The sequence below is a fragment of the Lutjanus erythropterus genome, chromosome 23 (assembly GCF_056507025.1).
Source record: "Lutjanus erythropterus isolate fLutEry1 chromosome 23, fLutEry1.hap2, whole genome shotgun sequence".
NCBI lineage: Eukaryota > Metazoa > Chordata > Actinopteri > Lutjaniformes > Lutjanidae > Lutjanus > Lutjanus erythropterus.
In genome coordinates, this window is record NC_139339.1 from 10,781,271 (window position 1) to 10,800,276 (window position 19,006).

Here is a 19,006-nt window from a genome sequence, read left to right on the forward strand (position 1 = left end):
TTATAACGTTTGTTTTGTGCAATTAATTGCGTGATTTATGTCTGAGCATTATCATGCCAGATTAAACCCTGAAATCAGGAAAGTGTATAGAAATTTAAATGATATTATTTTAAATCTTAAATAGCACTAACACTTTTTAGATGCTTCATATTACAGTATGTACATGAGGCCTTAAATTACAGTTAGAAGGCTGTTGAGAGTAGATAAGAAGACAATTAGTGATGTGATTTTCTATAGTTGTTCTTGATATTTTGCATTATCAAACCTCTTCTCGTGCAGCTGTCTCAGAAAGCCGGAGAGATCTACAACAGCTTCCTGTCCAGCAAGGCCACCATGCCGGTGAACATCGACAGCCAGGCCCAGCTGGCTGATGACGTCCTCACGTCCCCGCGGCCCGACATGTTCAAGACGCAGCAGCTACAGGTACGAGCAACACAGCAGCAGCAGCGGTGACCTCAATTTAGACTTCCACTAATTTAAATTATTCAGCTGTTTCAGCACTGAAGATCAAGACGTTTTTCCTGACAGCATTGTAAGCAGGAGGGATTCTGTGTGCAGTCGGGGGGTTTGCTCTCATCTAGCCTTTAGTCACTTTGCACAAGCATATTGGGTTTTTTTAGTGGCCATCTGGGTTTGTTTACGAAAGGGCTCTGAGCCTTTACCAGAGAGATAAACACAAACTGGCATACACCCACAGAGAATCTAGCACATACTGTACACACAGACACATAGACATGCAGTCAGAGATCTGTATATTTTCAGCCTGCCCATGATAAAATGTTAACTGTTAAGACACCTGTCATAACATAAGCTGTAACCATATGTTAACACTGGTAGTTTCTTCTGTCTGTGTTTCATTTTCTCCTCCTCACTCCCTCATTTTTGACCCGACGTGACTCGCTGTCCTCTCCATCACTTTCACTAACCCCTTCATCTCCTCTGTCATTTCCCTCCACGTCTGCAGATCTTCAACCTGATGAAGTTCGACAGTTATTCACGATTCCTCAAGTCCTCTCTTTACCAAGAGTGTATGCGCGCTGAGGTGGATGGCCGACCCTTGCCGGACCCCTACCAGATTCCCTGCAGTCCTGCACCTTCCAAACACAGCGCCAGCTCTGACCGCTCAACACTTTCCACTCCGAAAAAGGTGCAGCTGTTGCTTTATGAATGCAAAAAAATGACTTTTTCGTGGAAGTGTGACATTCTTGACCTTGTTTGTTAATTGTTGTGTCTGTCCCGCCCAACAGGACGGCAGGAAGCAGAGGTCAGGGAGGTCGCTAAACGAAGACAGCAGAGACGAGAGCGCCGACAAGAAACGCGGCATCTTTTTCTCATGGTCCCGCAACAGGAGCTTTGGAAAGGGCCCGAAGAAGAAGGACATAGGAGACATTAACCTCGGTGAGTAATTGATAAACAGACCCCTCTCCTTCTGTTATACCGACTGTTTAAAGCTTTTGCAACACACAAACTTCCAAAGTGCTGATGTGTCCTTGAACAAGACACCAAATCGCTGCCAGCTCCAGAGTTGCCATGAGCTACACGCGGGGGAGGCATGTAGAAACACAGCTGCCCCACAGTGATCAAAGTATTACACACACTGGCAAAAACATACTTGTTGCAACTCACTCAAGTATCATTCACAAAGAGCCAGGGGCCACTTGCACAAAACACTGTTAGTTTCCTCTTTACGTGTGACACTTGCGGCTTATTTTCTTCTTGCCTGGAAATGTACTCGGGTACATAATCCCTCAGAAGTCTTCCTTAGTTGAGGAAAACCCTGAATGCTGCACTTACAGCATCGAAAGAGATTTTACAGCTGTGAAGATTTAACGTTTCCATGGATACCGTTTATTTGCTTGTACTGGTGCTCATTATACCTGTTATCGCCTCCATTCAAAATTACAACTCGTCTGTTCGGGCCAAAAAAACACATCACTAATTACACAAAGAAATCCAACAAAACTGGCAAGAATTACTTTAGATTAGACAGAAGTCATTCATAATAAAGAGGACATCTTCCTCTGAGGAGTTTTTTTTATTTATTATTGATTTTATTACACGTAAAGTATTTAAGCTATAGATATAAACTAGACTGTGACTTAACGTTAGCTAATGTTATAACTTTGCTGCATCGGTTTAACTAACTTGAAAGGATTCTTTGTGTATAAGACCAAGATAAAGAGAAATTCTTAACTGAACATTATAAAAAAAACTTTAAGGAGAATAAAAAAAATATATAAAAATATAAATAGTATATATACAATAATACACTAGCAGAGGTGATAATACAAGTATGAGTGAGATAGTTACAGATAATGTGACACTAAACTGAACCTGGTGTGCATTTCACACTGTTGTTTTAACATAAATGTCTCACACTGAATGTAGCTGCACTTTAATGTAACAAAACACCGCCTGTTTATTCACAAATTATCTTGTTTGATGACAAACACCTTATTGCTTGCCAAGATTTTGTGGCGCCAAACTACAATCATAAATCAGAGACGTTGCTATTAGTCACGTTATAGCTCAATGCTGCCTCTGTGTTGGATATTGCAAGTGTCATTTGATGTGAAACGTCTCTTATCTGCCTGAATTCATCTTCCTCTGTGCTGCTTCTGTGCAGACTACTGGGGCAGTAATGGGCGGAGGGAGTCCCAGGGCTCCTTGTCGTCCGGTACCAGTCTGGAGATGGCCACTTCCTGCTCTGCTGGCAAGATTGAGGTAAGATTCCTCTGGACAGATCACCATGGCAACACAGAGCCCAGTGTCTGGTGAAGCCATCATAATAGGCTGGAGTTGTTTATTTTTTTATTTCTTACTTGTCAGCCCACTCATTTTTCGATTACGGATAGCAAATGAACTGACCCTATGTATCCGTGACGCTTGGAGCCATAATTCAGTCGCTCTTGTTAAATTAAGCTTTGAATCTTTTTCGCATTCCACAGGCCGATAATCGGCACTCAGTTGGAGTGTGGGAACGCTCCCCCAAACACTGCAGCGTCATGCTTCCCGATGGCTCCTGCTCTTCCATCACTCTCCGGCCCGGTGCCTCCATACGGGAAGTCCTGCAAGACCTCTGTCAGAACATCAGCATCAACATCGCTGCCGTCGACCTCTTCCTGGTGGGAGGGGAGAAGGTGAGGGAGAGGCAGACGCTAGCGCCAAACAAATTACTGACAAATGCTCAGAACATCTGCTGCTAATACGTCAGGATGCAGAACACTGCTGCAAGCACCTCTTGAATGAATTGACTCAAGCCTGTGTTTATTATAAATCAAACCTTGGTAAACACAGCGCGACTACACTTTGCATTTTAACAGGCTTTATTCTGTGAGGAGTCACTGTACTGTATAAAGATGCTACAGCTTGTAGTTGCTTTGTTCATAACATTGGCCTTCAATTTCTGAATCAACATTCGAATGCAGCAGCTTTTCTGTTCGCATGTTTCTTGCATGTCTACTCATTCTGCACAGTTGCATAAAGATTAGTCTACACTAATATATAGAGCTGCAACTAACAATTATTTTCATTATGAATTCATCTGCCTATCTGCCAAATAATTCTCGTCATTGTTTCTCAGTCACGTCTTCAGATTGCCTCTTTTGTCCAACAAATAGTCCAAAACTCAAAGACTCTGGCGCTCGAACCAGCTAATGATGTTTTTGCTTGAAAAGTGACTGAAACAATTAGTGGATTACTTTGGCAACTAATTTTCTTTTGATTGACTGATTGATTACTCGACTAATTGTTGCAGCTCTACTTGTATTATTAGAATTGTATTCCAGTGGTGGCTACATAGAATTGCTTGTGACTTCTTTATATTTTTTTTTTATTTTATTTCAGTTAGTTTTGTGAGAAGATTAACTGAAATGTCATAGCTTTAGTTAACTCTAATAACCTTACCCACAACTCCAGAGTGTTCTAAAGAAAAAGATGTAATCAGTTCCAAAATTCACAGCATGTTTTTATCTAACAAGATATTCAGCGCCAGTTCAAAAGTTTGACATTTAGCCTTTAAAAAACAAAAAATTTGACTGTGGTCAAAAAACTGTTTGTTCTCCAGCTTGATGCACACAGAGGGAGGAATGCTGCTCTAGCAGCAGTAACAGCACTAAAAATTACATTTATTCTGATTAAACTGATGAGTGATTTTCATTAAAAGAAAGTTGCTTTAATAAAAAACGACTGACTCATTTGATCCAATGAATCACTTTATTCAATTTGAGGATTTTGTTAATGGATTTTTTTTTCTAGTACAGTGACGTCATATTTTATGTAAGCTTCATTCGAAAACCTCAATAAAAGCATCAAATGTAAATCATATGAAATTTAGTGCAGCCCCACTTAGGGAGAATAAAGGATCTTCCCTTTATGTGTTGCTAATGTGTGATTTCATGCTTTTGTCCTCACAGCCTTTGGTGTTGGACCAAGACTGCATGACCCTCAGCTCTCGAGACTTGAGGCTAGAGAAGCGGACCTTGTTCAGGTATCGATTATCATGTGAATTTCCTCTGAATATCACATTTTCTGTCTACACTTTTCTGTCAATGCTGACTACTCGCTTGTGTAATTTGCTCCTAGATTGGACCTGGTGCCTATTAACCGCTCCGTGGGGTTGAAAGCCAAACCTACCAAACCTGTCACCGAGGTCCTGCGTCCCGTGGTGGCCAAATACGGCCTCCACCTCAGCGATCTCGTGGCCAAAATAGTAAGTCGTCCCCGGTGGCCACAATGCCTTCCTTAATGTTTTTGAATCTCCTGTGTGTCCTGAGAGCAGCCTGTGCAGTGTGTGACAGTGCCACAGGGTGGAGTATCATGGTTAGGGGAGGGAAGCGACCGCATCCTTTTCCATCTCTACATGGTGGTTAGCGCTGTGACTCAGCCCGGCCTCCGAAGATGGAGCACCAGGGCTATAATTAAGAATGACGACACCCCTCAAATATTCCGACTCTTTACTCCTCCCCTAAACCTCTGCCAGATGATTTATTTTAGTCCTGTGGCCAGTCCAGGCATTATAACTGTAATATACAGTAGACCAGAGCTGAAAGATGGTTTATGAATTAAGCAAAGGCTGTTGAACTCAAATATACTGAGGAAGAATTGTAACATATTCAACTTCTGAACAACAGGTGAAGATGCTAACAAATGTGTAATTGTGTTTTAGAGTGGAGAAACTGAGCCGCTGGACCTTGGCGCCCCCATATCGAGTCTGGACGGTCTGCGGGTCGTGTTAGAGCGAGCGGACCCGGCTTCAGTCAAAGGTAACACCATCTAACACACTGTAACACAATATATAACATTAAGACTGGTTTGCACCAACAAAGATTAATTTAATCTAAGACTGAGTCTAAAAAACTAGGGTTAAATTGACTAAATTCAGATTTAAATTTAAGCAGAGCTCTGTTGCACAATTAAAAACTAGTCTCACTTTAGTAAATCTAAGTTAATTGATGTAAACCAAAAGATAAGTCAGTATGGAGATGCTTCCTTACCCGAATTACAATAAATTAGGATAATAATAATCAGAAATTCAAATGCTGTATCCCTTAACAGCGCGTTACATTTTTTTCTAGCTAGCTTAAACAGTAATAAAGAATATTATTAATATATGTCTAGTTTGTCAGTTTATGATGATGACTCATAAGAGAAGCTCTAACTTCTCCTTTGAGAAAAAACCCGTTGGCCAATTAAAGGAGCAATATGAGCGAATAATAGCTGATTAAAAAACAGATAACAGGCAGACTGTTTTAATGGATTAACTGGAGTGAAAGACAGAAGAGACGCATCATGAACCTCAGTTAGTTTGAGTTTTTCCCCTTAAGTTTCTTCATGATTCATTATTTTCTTCAATCCATCAAGGTTGATAAATCTTCTTCAGCATAAGATTGAAATTGGACTTTAAAAGTTTGGTGCAACAGAACTGAATTTAATCTAAATTTAGATTAAAAACTAAACTGAGGTTTAAAAACAGGTTTAAAATGTTTATGTCAGTTATATTTTATTTTACATTTTATTTGGATTAGAGAAGTTTTTTTTTCCCCCCACTAGAATCTGTCAAGAACTGTGCTTCCTTCCACCAGTTTCCAGAAATGCATCTGTCAATTGTAAATCACTTCCACATCACTTATTCCATTGATTAATATATTCAAGTTTTGCAGCACACGTCTCTCATGTCTTAAGTGTCCTCACCTCTCCTCTCCGTCTCAGTCTCCTCATCAGTTTGTCAGCCTGATGATTTGTTCACACACGTCTCTCTCTTTCCCCTCAGACAAATCAAAATCTTCCTCCTTAAAAGGCCACCCTCCAACCAGGAGCTTCTCTGCTACAGTAAGTATTCGTGACATCTTTATCTCACACATCACGTTGCCTTACTGTCCAGATGTGGTGTTTTGTCCTTTCCTATTGCTGCGCTGCTTCTGCAACATTTGGTGTAATTTAATAGTGGCCCATATTAATCTTTATTAACACTTGCCAGCTTTGACGAGCTTTAAATCGGTGTATTTTCTGATTTTTTTTTTTTTTTTTGGTATTCTCTGCCCTAACACTGCCTGTCGCTGACTCACTCGCTCATGTTCCTCCATGCTCGAGTTACTGCACCATATGTAGGCAGATAGCACTCGGTCTAGATGCTAGCAAGGTCAGTAAAGACACAGAGCCACCAGATGGACCAGGCTCATCTTTACATGATCTGGACACTCTGCTCAGTCGGGTGCTTGGCAGCTCGTGCTTGGCCTTCCCCCATACAACCCCAACCCTCCTCCCCCTTCTCCTCCTCCTCCTCCTCACCCATCCCTCCATCTCCTAACAGAGTGCATTGTTATTGTTGCATCTGCAGGGAGATGAGAGGTCAACACCAAAGGACTTTTCTGTGAGAGCAAGTGGACCAGACTCAGCACTCCCAGGGGAAAAGAGAAAACAGAAAAAGATTAATATAGATGAAGCTGAAGGTAAATCCCCCTTTTCCTTCTTTCTCTTTCTCTCTCTTTTTTTTTTTTTGACTTGTTGGTGGATTTCTTAGCTTCGCTTTGCCTCAGGACTAACTTTCCATCTTTGGCAGCTCTGGAGGGTTCTTCTCTCTGTCAGGTGTGAGGCTGCTACGCTGCATATTAAATCCAACTAATCCTTTTCTTCCAGGTGCTTACCTGTTTGGAGGGTTAAAGCTGTAATATGTAACATTTCTGCATTAAACTGTCTTAGAACAACAAGACCAGTCTGGTCTTCATAGTTATAGTCTGCTATTCAAAAATAACATAACTTAGAATGCAGGAGTTGGCCAATCAGAACTAAGTATTTAACAAAGCTGGGAAATAATGTCATTAAACGACAACTTTGTTATTGTTTTTAAGTGAGAGACCCGTAGCAGTAGAAATTACATATTGTGCTTTTAAGTGAGGGACCTTGTTTGATCTGTTTTGCAGAATTCTTTGAGCTGCTGAGCCGGGCGCAGAGCACCCGAGCTAACGACCAGCGTGGACTCCTGAACAAAGACGACCTGGTGCTGCCTGACTTCCTGCGCCTGACTCCACCTGACCTGGCCTGCTCCACCCCTGACTCCCTGAAACAGACCCGGGAGAACGGCATCTCCCCACGGGGCGCCCTCACCTCCAGCCTTCGCTCGGAGAGTCTGGACTCCTCCCTCAGCTCCAGTGCCAACGGACACTCCGGGACCAGGCGGTGCCTGTTGCCCCCTCCCCGCCATCCCACTTTCGGCACCCACCTGTCCCCAATCTCCCGGTCCTCAGACATCCGGCCGAGCCTCCGCACCGTGGAGGAGGACGTCCACACCGACCTGACCCTGGTGGGGGAGGGCGACATCAACAGCCCCAACAGCACCCTGCTGCCTCCGTCGCCACCCTCCATGCCGTCCTTCGAGAGCAGCCTGCCTGAAGCCAACTTCACCCCGCCGCCACCCTGCTCCAAGTCTCAAGACGCGGGTGGAGAGGGAAAGTCCAGCTCAGGTATTTCTACAGTGTAACGCACCAGTGCTCGTGTGTTTGCGTGTGTGTCGTATGTGCATGTGTGCGCTCTGAACCCGACCACCTTCATGATCAAACTCCCTCAACACTGACTCTGATGCACTTTAATGACAAATTGATATTGACTCTTCCTCAGTTTGCCAATCATTTAAACTGATTTGTTTTATTCAACTTAGAAAAGCATGTAAATGTAAATAGTGATGTGTATATTTTGTTCAGTGAGTAACGTTTACTTGGATGGATGTCACTTCCCACGCTGCCACAAATTGCCGGGTTATATGACTGGGAATGGTTTATTCCAGTGAAATATTTAGTTTATTTTGTAGTTTATGGTGCATGAGAATGGTGATGTAATTGATTTTAAAGCTTATGTATATTAAAGGGTAAACTTTTTTTTAAAACCTGGACCTGTTTTCCTATTTTGGTGTCTAAGTGACCGATGGGGGCAACAATTTTTGGAATGGGTCCAGTACTGAGGGTGAACGTTGCAACCAGCAGGAGCATCCCTCTGGGTAACTGCACGTCAAAGTACATTCATTAAAAGTGCTTGTTTTTGCAACTGACAGGCTCAGATTATTATAGTAAGTGTCTGACAGCATTATGGAAAGGATCTCTACAGAGATTTTTTTAAAAGTCTATGTAAAGTGAAATCTCTTTTTCCTCTAAACACATTGTATATGTAAGAACACACTTGCTGAAAATGTCTCATTTTTTAGTGGCTGAGACCTAATTTTATACACTAAAATCATTCAGATTTGGTTGAGTGGTGTGACAAACTCAGCACATTTATTGTTGCTTTACACAGATTTTTAAGAGTAAGATATGTTTTGTTTAACCAGAAACAGCTGTTTTATTGCTCTCGCCAAACTAACCAGTCTTCATTTGCAAAACTGTAATTTTAACATCGTTATCTTCATTCACAAGAGACAGAAGCAAAATAAAACTCACCAAAAACGTTTTGGCTCATCTTTCCACTGCTCCAACAATCAACAGTCGAAATGAAACCGTTATGCACTGAGGCAGATGTGAAAAAACTCTGGTTCTACTCACTGTTTCTCTGATGTCTGACCTCCCGCTTGTTCATCGTCTAATATTTTCACATCTATTGCTGTAAATTAAGGTTTTTTTTAGACAAAGCCAAAACAGTTTTGTTAAGTTTTGTTTCTGTCACGTATGAATGAAAATAATGATGATAAAATAACTTACCTTGCTGACGTAATGACGTATCTTACTTTTGTATTTCTTTCCGAAATCTAATTAGACTCTTAAAATAACGATCTGAACCTTTCAGAGACAAAAACAGCCTCTTTCAGTGGAAGTACTTTGATGTTGTGCTTCTGACGCTTGGACCAATTTAAAAAACTGTTGCCCCCATTTGTGATTTAGACACAAAAACACGGGAATCCAGGTTAAAAAAAAAAAAATTGAGTTACCCTTTAATATTATATGCATAATGACAGTACTGTAGTGAGTGAATGTTGTGCTGAAGATTATGATTCAGAACAAGCGAACGATTGAAAGTGAGATTAGCAGCTGTGTTTCCTGGCATTACGGGCTCATTATGTACAATTAGAAAACATCGTAGCACACCAGACCCGTGAAATTGTTTTGGATTGTCAGCGGATCTGTGAATGCTAAACAGTCATTACAAAACAAATGCTGTACCCCTCTCCATCCCACCACCTTTAGCTGAGAGCAATTCAACAGTGTCAATGTCAAAAAGCTCCTTTTTTGTTGTTTTTTTTTTTCTTACGCAACTCTCTAAATCCGGTGAGTCATTAAACGGTGTCAGCTCTGTGCTGTAGCAATATGAGCAATAGTAGAAAAATAATTAGTCATTGGAGGACAAGTGCTCCTTAGCTGCTGGTGACATTGTTGAATTGCCTGTCATTCTTTATCTGGGTCATTCACCCCCCCTCTCTAGATGCCTGTTGTAGATAATCACTGCCAATAAACTCTGTACCTGTGATTGAGTCGATCTAATAAATGTTAGAATTGGAAATCACTCTCGTCTGTCTTTTTACACGTTATGTGAGCTCAGTTTTCTCTCCCCCTCCTCCACCACCACCACCTCTCCTCCTCCTCCTCCTCCTCCGCCTCCGCATGCCTTCTTCTTCTTCTTCTTCTCCTGTTCTCCCTTAGCGCTGTCTCATTTTGTCTTGTGGCTTCCTCCTCTCATCAGCTGCTCCCACTCCTTTGTGTACTTTTTTCTGTGTGTGCGCTCGTGTCAGGGTGTCGCTGCTGCTGCTCGCTGTGTGTTGTTCTTGTTAAACGTTGCTTGGTCTACCTGCTCGGTGTGTTGTTTCTTTGGTGGGGGTCACCGCTCTGTTGTGTGCAGCTTCGGCGTGGCGTTGTGGCGCTTTTGAGTCTTGCCTTCTGTTAAACTTGTGTGTTTTCAAAGCTTAGTTCGTTGTGTGTGGAATTTAAGATCATCATCACCTCCTGCAGATTGATTTCATTTTCTGGTTCCCGTCCTTGTCCCTATTCCCTCTCCTCCAGTGTGTATGTTTCTGTGATTTTAAAGGGATAGTTTGGATTATTTGAAGTGAGATTATGTGTTGATAGTCTGTGTATTACCTACAGTAGATAGTAAATCCCCAGTTTGGAGAAGCAGAGAGGAGCACCAGGTCTCTTAGCTACTTAAAAAAGATCCACCTAAAAAAAATTGTATCAGTATTTAGAATATTTTCACTGCTTTACTTTGCCATCCGGCGACCTGCTTGATGGGAAACTGCAGTTACATAACCCTAATATCGCTCTCTCCAAACGCACCAAACTCCATAGGTGAAATCAGCAATTCTACCTCACAGAGCACCGGAGCTGCTGATCTACAACTGCCCCAGTCGGTTAGTTTATTTGTGCTATTGTGTAACTTCTCTGTTTTAAAAGGTTAGTTCAGAACTCACGCAGTAACACAAAAAAACTAACTGATAAAGGCAGCGGTAGACCAGCAACTACCTTTTCCTGCAAGGTGAAATGACTGGTTTCACCTATGGAGTTTGGTTGGTTTGGAAAAAGTGATATTTGGATTGTATAATGGTTTCTCATTGGAAACGGCTGTCCAATAGCAAGGTAAAGCAGTGAAAATATTCTAAATACAGTGTACACACAAACTGATATTGTCTTTTTTTAGGTGGACATTTTTAAGTGTATAAAATACCTTTTGTTGCTGTTCACAGGCTTCCATGTTGGTACTCCCCTCTGCTTCTCCAAACTCAAAACATGTCTACTGTAGGTAATACACTGACTATCAATAGGAACCTCCTAGAGCCCCACTTTAAATAATCCGAACTATCCCTTTAAGGTAAACAATCAAGTGGTGAATTGATTCATGATGGTGATGGTGTTTTCTACAGTGGCTTTGACACTTTCAGAGTTGTCAGAAATGTATAAACTGAGACCAAAAGCTCTCTGTGTTCAGATATCCAATTAGAAACAACACATTTTGATTCTTGGCTTCAAAGAAAATCCCAAGAAACCTTCCCCGAAACCCTCTGAACTCTGCAGAAAGAGAAGATAATCATGCTCAACATGTTTTCCAACAACAAAGCTGATGTGTATCATGCACTTCAAAGCACTTTATGGAACGGGCGCAAACATGTTCACCCCGACCTCGCTGCCTCGTAGTAATAGCCGGGCTTTAATGTAAGGTGATATGTACACAAGACGATGAGGAGGAATCGAAGCCTTTCAGCTCCTCCACAGGCTCCCGCTCCTCTTTTCTGGTTGCTAAGTGCATCAGCCTGATTCTTCCCACCACCGGGCGCCATGGTAACCTTATCCACGAGTTGACTGAGCTACAGATAGAAACTGTCACTACTGGTTTGCATCCATCTCTCTCTCTGCCTCTCTCTTTCTCCCACTAGCTAAAATAGAAATGTAGCTATGATTCGTTATACCCATATTTTTTGACACCGTTTGCCACCTGGGAACGGCTGAATCTGTGAGGCATCTGCAAGAACGCCTCCGCTTTACCACTTTTTGGAGACTTTATGAAGTTGGTACATTTGAGTTTGGGTGGAAAGTCACACGTTCTGACTTAATAATGGGCTCACAAACAAAGACTAATTCAATCTAAGATGAGTTCTATTCAGAGTACAGCAAAACTTTAAAATGAGCAAATCCAGATTTAAAATTAAGCAGAGTTCTGTTACACAATTCAAAATTAATCCTAGTTTAGTAAATCTGCATTTACTGATGTGAATGGAAGTAAAATAGTTTAATCAACATGGAGATGCTTGTTCACCGCTAAGCAACATAAGTAAATAAAAAATAAATCAGAGTGCTGTTTGGACTAAGTTTGCTCTGTATTCCTTAGCAAAATGTTGTATTGTTTGTGAGCTAGCAATAAAACAAAAAAACAACCCTGTTGTTTGCTAAAATTTTTAATTATTTAAATAAAAAATGTTGTTTGCTAGCTAACAAAAAATCCTATGATTTTGTTTGCTAGCTACAAAGTACAATGATGTTTACTGTTCGCTAGCTAGCAAAAAGTTGTTTAGCCTTGTTAGCCTCCTCAAGGTGGCTCGGCAGAGAATTATTTTGCTCTGTCTATCTCAAAAAGGCAGCCTTTTTTAAAGTTAAACCTCCTCAAGTGTAAGTTAAAAAATAATACTTCACCACCTTTTAAATGGGAGTTTAAAGTTTTGGTGCAAAAGAATTAATTTTAATCTAGGTTTAGAGTAGGGGTTTAAAGAGGGGTTTAAAGTGGATCTTTCTTAATGTTAAACAGTTTTAAAACAACATAAAGTTAAAGTTAAATGATTTGGTCCTTGAAGAGGTCCTTGTTGGTGCAACTCAGTTTTAAAGACACACCCACAGAATAAGTCAGAGCTCACTGGTCCAAACAAAGTACTGATGTTTCAGCAGTAATTATCTTTTACAGTGTCAGTCTGCTTGATTCCAGTCTTTGCAGACATCCTCCTCCAGTTGTACTGTGTATTACTGTTAAACTGACGCCCTCTGCTGTTCCAAAAGAATAGATATAATTGCTGCTGAGGTGGATCAACATGTTGCTCAATTCAGTTTGATTCTAAACTTAGACACCACTGCCATAAATAATAAAGTACTGCAGTAAGGAGGAGGATAAAGTCCAGCAGCATACTCTTCTACACATGAAGTGATGGGAATAAAAAAAAACTATTTGAGGACTTGTTTGCAAAGTCTCCAAACTATACAAGTTTATAGGACACAGTGAAGTTAATGCATGCACCACACTGTTTTATTGAGGATAGAATTTAACTTGCACTAAAAACCAATACACCCTGACATCAGTATAAGATTTACCATCTAAAGCAGTGGCTCTCAGGCACAGTCGATTAGTACCAAGAGTATTTCTGGCCCTGCACGGGTAGTTTACTGCATTTACTTGGCAAATCAGCAGTAAATAAGCCCCTGATTAGACTGTTAAAAGCAAAACCAGAGGGGTTCTGGTCTGTATCCAGAGGAGAACTGCTGCTGTGTTAACCACAATCATTTCTTAATCATGGCTGTAATCACCTCTGGCAGGCTTGGTCGGTCAGGATTAGGACGTCCACTAGGGGGCGACATCACACAGTGTAACTCTACTCATATGACTGATATGAACTAAATGAATGCAGCTTTTAGTTCAGTGCATCTTTATAAAGAGGACTGAAAAATAAGCCAGAAATTGTAGAAATGATTATTCAGCAGGTTGAGATTGTGTTGCTTTTCCTCTCTGCAGTCAGGCCAGTGTCTGGGGTTTAAATTCAGAGGGAAAGTTAAGACCCATGTGGACAAGATTAAAAGATTCCTGGGAGTAAATGATGGTGGGTTATCTGCTGAAAGTGCTGCGTAATGACTCAGCAGTTACACCTGAGGGACCACATGGCTCAGTTTGCCTTCAGGCCTGTTTCTCTTTCTTCCACAACTCCTGGCAGCTCTCAGAGCTGGCAGCCGTTGACCCGGGCCAGCCTTATCATCCATCTGGCGGTCGGAGGAGGACTGGACGGGGATCTTTGGCAGTCGGCCTCGGTGAGGACTGTGGCTGGGTCCGCTCCAGCCTGACTGGTCCGTCTCGGCTCCCGGCTGCAGACACGGCTGTGGACAAGACTCACTGCAGGAGGCACGGATGTGTTAACACTGCAAACATTAAAAAAAAAAGTTGTGTGGGCAGATGATGACTTGCTAGTAAGGCGAGAGGTACAGAAACAATGATCAATAGACAGTAAACAGTCTGCATGGAGTGCTGCTCAGGTGTGAAAAGAGTGTCTCCCCTCTGCTCTTCAGTTTGGAAATATAAAGGTTAGATGTGCTCAAGATCTGATTTCTTCAATTCATAGAATTTATAATGAAAATACTGCATTTTGTGTCATGATGCTGCAGCTTTCACCTCTTTCCAAAGATGTGTGAATGAGCAAAATTATCTTGTCAAGATGTTAAACCAGAAAATTCTAAGGGTTTTTGCACAAAAGCTGGTGGCCCATTAGCAGTAGGACTCTCAACATCTTGGATTTCCCTGTGACACATTGGCAACCTGTCAAGGGTGTTTGCCCGCTCTTTGGCCAGTGCATGCTGGGATAGACTGACCCACTGACTAAACTAAAAAGTGGGCATAGAGCAGTACAGTATTATAAACTGGAAAGACTAGAGGAAAGATTTTCTCTCCTCATTTTCATTTTGAGAATAAAATAGAACGTTCAGTGTTAGTGCCAAGCATAGTAAGAAATAATAAGAGGAAGAAGATTTTTTAAAATGTTGCATTAATGTCAAAATGTCAAGAATAAAGTTGAAATACTCGTGTTGAAAGGCAAGTTTCTTGACATTTTGACTTTATTCTCAAAATGCAAATAAAATGCCTGGCTCTAACACTGAAAGTTCAGCTTTATTCTTGACATATCGATTTGATTCCCAACATTTCGACCTGATACTGTGTGCAAAATTGCAAAAAAAAAAATATATATCTCCCTCGTCTCATTTTTCCTTTATGCTTGATCTCCTCTGAAGCCTCCAAAACTTGTTGACTTATCGTTTGATAACCGATCAAGTAATTTTCTAAGCACAAATGAACATCTCTTGGTTTTGGATGGTTGGTTGGACAAGACAAGATAAGACACATGAAAATGTTGCCTTAGGTTCTACTAACTTTCTGGTAAATTTCCAGTTCTACTTCTATTTTCTATTTTTATGGACTGAACGATTGATCAAGAATAATCAATAATGAAAAGAAGCAGCAGTCCCACTTTGTGACTTGCAACTTCTTGTTAAAGGGTGACTATTTTTATGAGTTATGAGCTCTGGAGACAAACCTTCACATATTGCTTCTTTTAATACATTTTTAAGCCAGAGGAGGTCAAATTAATTAGTATTTCATAGGAAAATAGCATTAGGAATTTTCCTCAATGGATAGATGAATACATTCCTGGCTTTAAAAAGTACAAATTATTCTAATTAATCACATTCACATTCATCAAACTGCGTCATCTTGCCGCTCTGCATACCAGCTTCAGTACATCACATCCTGCGGAAAACCCTGTGACTGAGATCTGTGTTCATGTAGCATCAATTATAATTTAAATTGACTCAATGTCATACCTTTATTGCCAAACAGAAGTCAGCATCGTGTCCTTGAACTTCAGACAAGATCTTGACGGTTCCTGAGGAGTGCTTGAAGTGTTTTCGTGTTCACCTTGGCGGTTGAAGTTGTACCGCTGTCGTGTTGCTCGAGGGGTCTGTGTAAGGTCAGCTGTTGGATCTCACAGGCTGTGTTTACATCTGAACCGAACAGCAGTGAATCACAGTCAGCGGAGTTAGGAGAGCCTATGTGTTGAAGTGCTGTGTTTGACTCACTGTGGCCTCTGTGTTTAGAGTCCGCGGGGCCACAGGGTTCACATGAGAAGTGGAGAGTTTATCGGCCATCGGAACTGCAACCGGCAACCCGGAAACTTTGATTTTCTGCCCCTTTAGTACACGCCAAACGTAATTTAAAAGTTTATTAATTTGTGTCCTGGGCCATTTTATGAGCTAATGCAGCACTGAATCATTTGAAATAAAGTTCAAGCGGTAATGTTGAAATACACCACATGTGACAACAAGCCAATTAATTCATGTATTTCATCCTGATCCAATTTCATTCAGTTCTCTCCCACGATTTGGCAAGCGAGTTAAGCAAGTTTGAGCTGAAGCAGTTATGTCATGAAGTTTGTCTTGACAGCAGCTGTCCAGATTACACAACTATACCATTGTGAGATTACACAAACATATTAGGTTTATGTGTTCATTTGAGCGATGTACAATTAAATGCATGTGCACCCATGCGATGGATGACAAAGTTTCCAGTTCTTTTTTTGTTCCACTGAAATCTCTCAAAGCCACACAAAGCATCTGGCCATGTTCAGTCTGCAACACACCCAGGAGACAGAGGTTTTGTGTGAAACTAATAGTTAATGTTGATTTCCTTTAAGTTACATAACAAACACTTTCACACAAACGACAGGGTTTGGTTCCCATGTGGAAACAAAAGTCAATATTGATATCTATTTGTTATGTGATGTAGTAAATAACATAACATAGCATAATGTAACGTGACTCACATAAGTCATGTATTTGAATTTAAGTAAGTTATGTAAGTAGGTTGCATATTTAAACTTCTTTAAGTGACGTTATGTTATGTAGCTTAGGCCTACATAAATTTACTTAATAGAGTTACTTATTTTAACCCAAGTTATGATCTTTTCCTAGACCTAACTTTTGCACCTTTTATTTTGAAAGTCCACCTTGACATTGCATGTTTGTTGTTGCTAATTTGACTGTAAAGCCCTGCACATGCAAAACTGATGCTAGATACATTGAAGCATAAGGTCACTGACCAAGCTATTTGAGGAGCTGTGAGTGAGACTGTTGTTTGGTTATAAGGTGATAATATGTCAGTGTTGTCTTTCCTTTTTTTTTTCTGCTGCCCCCAAGTGGAAAATTAATGACTTTGGCTTTAAACTGTTTGCCTGTTTGCCATTTTTCTCAACCACCCTCATGTTCTAATAGACATCTTGACCTTTCCACAATCCATCAGCTCATCTTTAATCTTCCATGTCTTACTTTTCTCTCACGCACAGAGGGAAGAACAGACCCGAGCCCCAACCCCAAATCACCCACGGGTAGAGCTGATGCTGCACAGCCGGTACAGGAGGTGATGGATGTGGAGGGGGTACATCTAGAGGAGGGAACGCTCGAAACATCGCAGGGCGAGGACTCTGAGCTCAGCCTGAGCTTCCAGGGCTACGTCGCTGAGCTGCGGCAGTGCCAGAGCAAGATGAGGAACGCCCAGATGCCCCAGAACGGCCGCAACCCTCCAGAGGGCAAGGACTGCACGACTACAGACCTTTACAAGGCCACAGTTGTCTAAAGGGAACCCCCCCGCCACTGCTGCACTTTTAAAGCCTGAGGCACTGTCTTTTGAAAGGGAATTAGTCAAATGATGGGCTGCATGTACAAAGCTGTCAATTTACACTCCAAACAAATCGATATTATGGTGATAGATATTGTATATTTGTTATGGATTCTGGCGTATTCTTGTTGATTTTTAGTATTGGTTGTAATTTTGGGACAGTGATATGTTTTTGTTATGGTATAGTTTAATTATGAAGTGCAAAGCAATTCTATTATGAGCCATGTTAGACTGAGGACAACCACGGAAAAAAGCCTTTTGGGTACCAGTTTCTAATTAAGCATATTCTATTGTCTATGTAACACTATACGTGAAGGGGTGTGCATAAGACTGTCATTAGACTGTCATAGCCATGTCATGACACCTGTCACGAACACGAGGGAGTCTTTATGAAAAGTCATCCAGTGAATTATGTCATTTTTAAAGCAATGTTGACATTGCTTGAGATGTCTTTGTTATGACAACTTAAATTTAATCAAGCCACTAAGGTCTTTGTTATGACAGCCTGACATTATTCAAGACAATAATATATTTGTTATGACAAGTTGTCATAACATTACATTACACTATCAGATGTTGTTGCTTTTGACCTTGGCCATCATGAGACCTTTATAAGAGTGTCATGAATATCTTCCTTGACCACCAGTAGCATGATACATTTTGGACTTGTCATAAAGATGTTATTAAGTTTTATACCAGTGTCATGAATAATAACAGCCTTATGCACACCCCTTCAAATAAAGCATACTTTATAAACAGTTTATAAGTTGTGAAATAATGATTTCTTCATAACTCCTTGCTTTCTAACAAGCCATCAAAATTAATTAAAGAGCCTACTAAACTAAGTAAGTAAGTTAACGAAAGGGATTACCATTAATTAAATTATTAATTACAATTTATAGATGCTTTATAAAGTTTGACAAAAAGATCTGAAGAGTCCACTTACCAGTTTTTTCCACTAGCCTTCCACTGAGGAAGACCATGAGATACTGTTGAAAGCTCTGTAAAAAAAAAATATCTGAAGCAATACTAAGTAATTTAATGATTTAATTCAGACTATATAACGTTTGACATAAAATTGTTTCCAGCTTTTTCTGCCAGTCCTCAGCTGAGGAAGGCAGTGAGATGCAGTCGGAAGCTCTGAAAAAAAAAAAATAGTAAATGAACCTTGAGTTTGAATATTTTGTCAAACGACTCGCCCTGTTAGAAAGTGGTACCCATTTTTGCTGGACCATATGCGAGGCAGGACTTTGTTTTAAGGATCGAAAGGGAGGCAAATCACAATTTTCTTGGATATTTAACTATTTTCTGTTTACATCTTTTTCCTGTGTTTTACGGATAATTCATGACGGTACCTTTTATTGCCTGTACTTCCTGCTTCTGTGGTTTTGAGGTTGTCCACATGTTGAATGATTAAAAAGCTTTGATGGCTGTAATTCCAACAAAACTGGTGCTCTTTTCTTTTGTGTATTCTACATGATTAATTCTTGTATCTTTGACAGAAGGGAAATCCTAACCTCTAGACCGCCTTGTAAAAACATACTTGAAATGCTCCTCTGTTGTAGTTTATAACCCAGAGTCTTACGTCAGATGTTCACAGCCCTGGATTCTCTTACTTGGCCGG

At 40.8% G+C, this 19,006-nt stretch overlaps 1 protein-coding gene across 1 annotated transcript in view; it reads left to right on the top strand.

Moving 5' to 3' along the window:
* rgs12a (regulator of G protein signaling 12a) overlaps positions 1 to 17,718 on the top strand; it is a 52,620-nt gene extending 34,902 nt beyond the window's left edge. Inside the window, exons 7-18 of the mRNA XM_084712296.1 lie at positions 280 to 423; positions 965 to 1,147; positions 1,248 to 1,398; positions 2,627 to 2,724; positions 2,949 to 3,140; positions 4,416 to 4,489; positions 4,585 to 4,711; positions 5,168 to 5,264; positions 6,272 to 6,330; positions 6,839 to 6,950; positions 7,422 to 7,961; positions 17,051 to 17,718. Coding sequence (XP_084568422.1) covers positions 280 to 423; positions 965 to 1,147; positions 1,248 to 1,398; positions 2,627 to 2,724; positions 2,949 to 3,140; positions 4,416 to 4,489; positions 4,585 to 4,711; positions 5,168 to 5,264; positions 6,272 to 6,330; positions 6,839 to 6,950; positions 7,422 to 7,961; positions 17,051 to 17,340 — 2,067 coding nt within the window. The 3' untranslated portion in view covers positions 17,341 to 17,718. The remainder of the gene's footprint in view (positions 1 to 279; positions 424 to 964; positions 1,148 to 1,247; positions 1,399 to 2,626; positions 2,725 to 2,948; positions 3,141 to 4,415; positions 4,490 to 4,584; positions 4,712 to 5,167; positions 5,265 to 6,271; positions 6,331 to 6,838; positions 6,951 to 7,421; positions 7,962 to 17,050) is intronic.
* Positions 17,719 to 19,006: the final 1,288 nt, after the last annotated feature.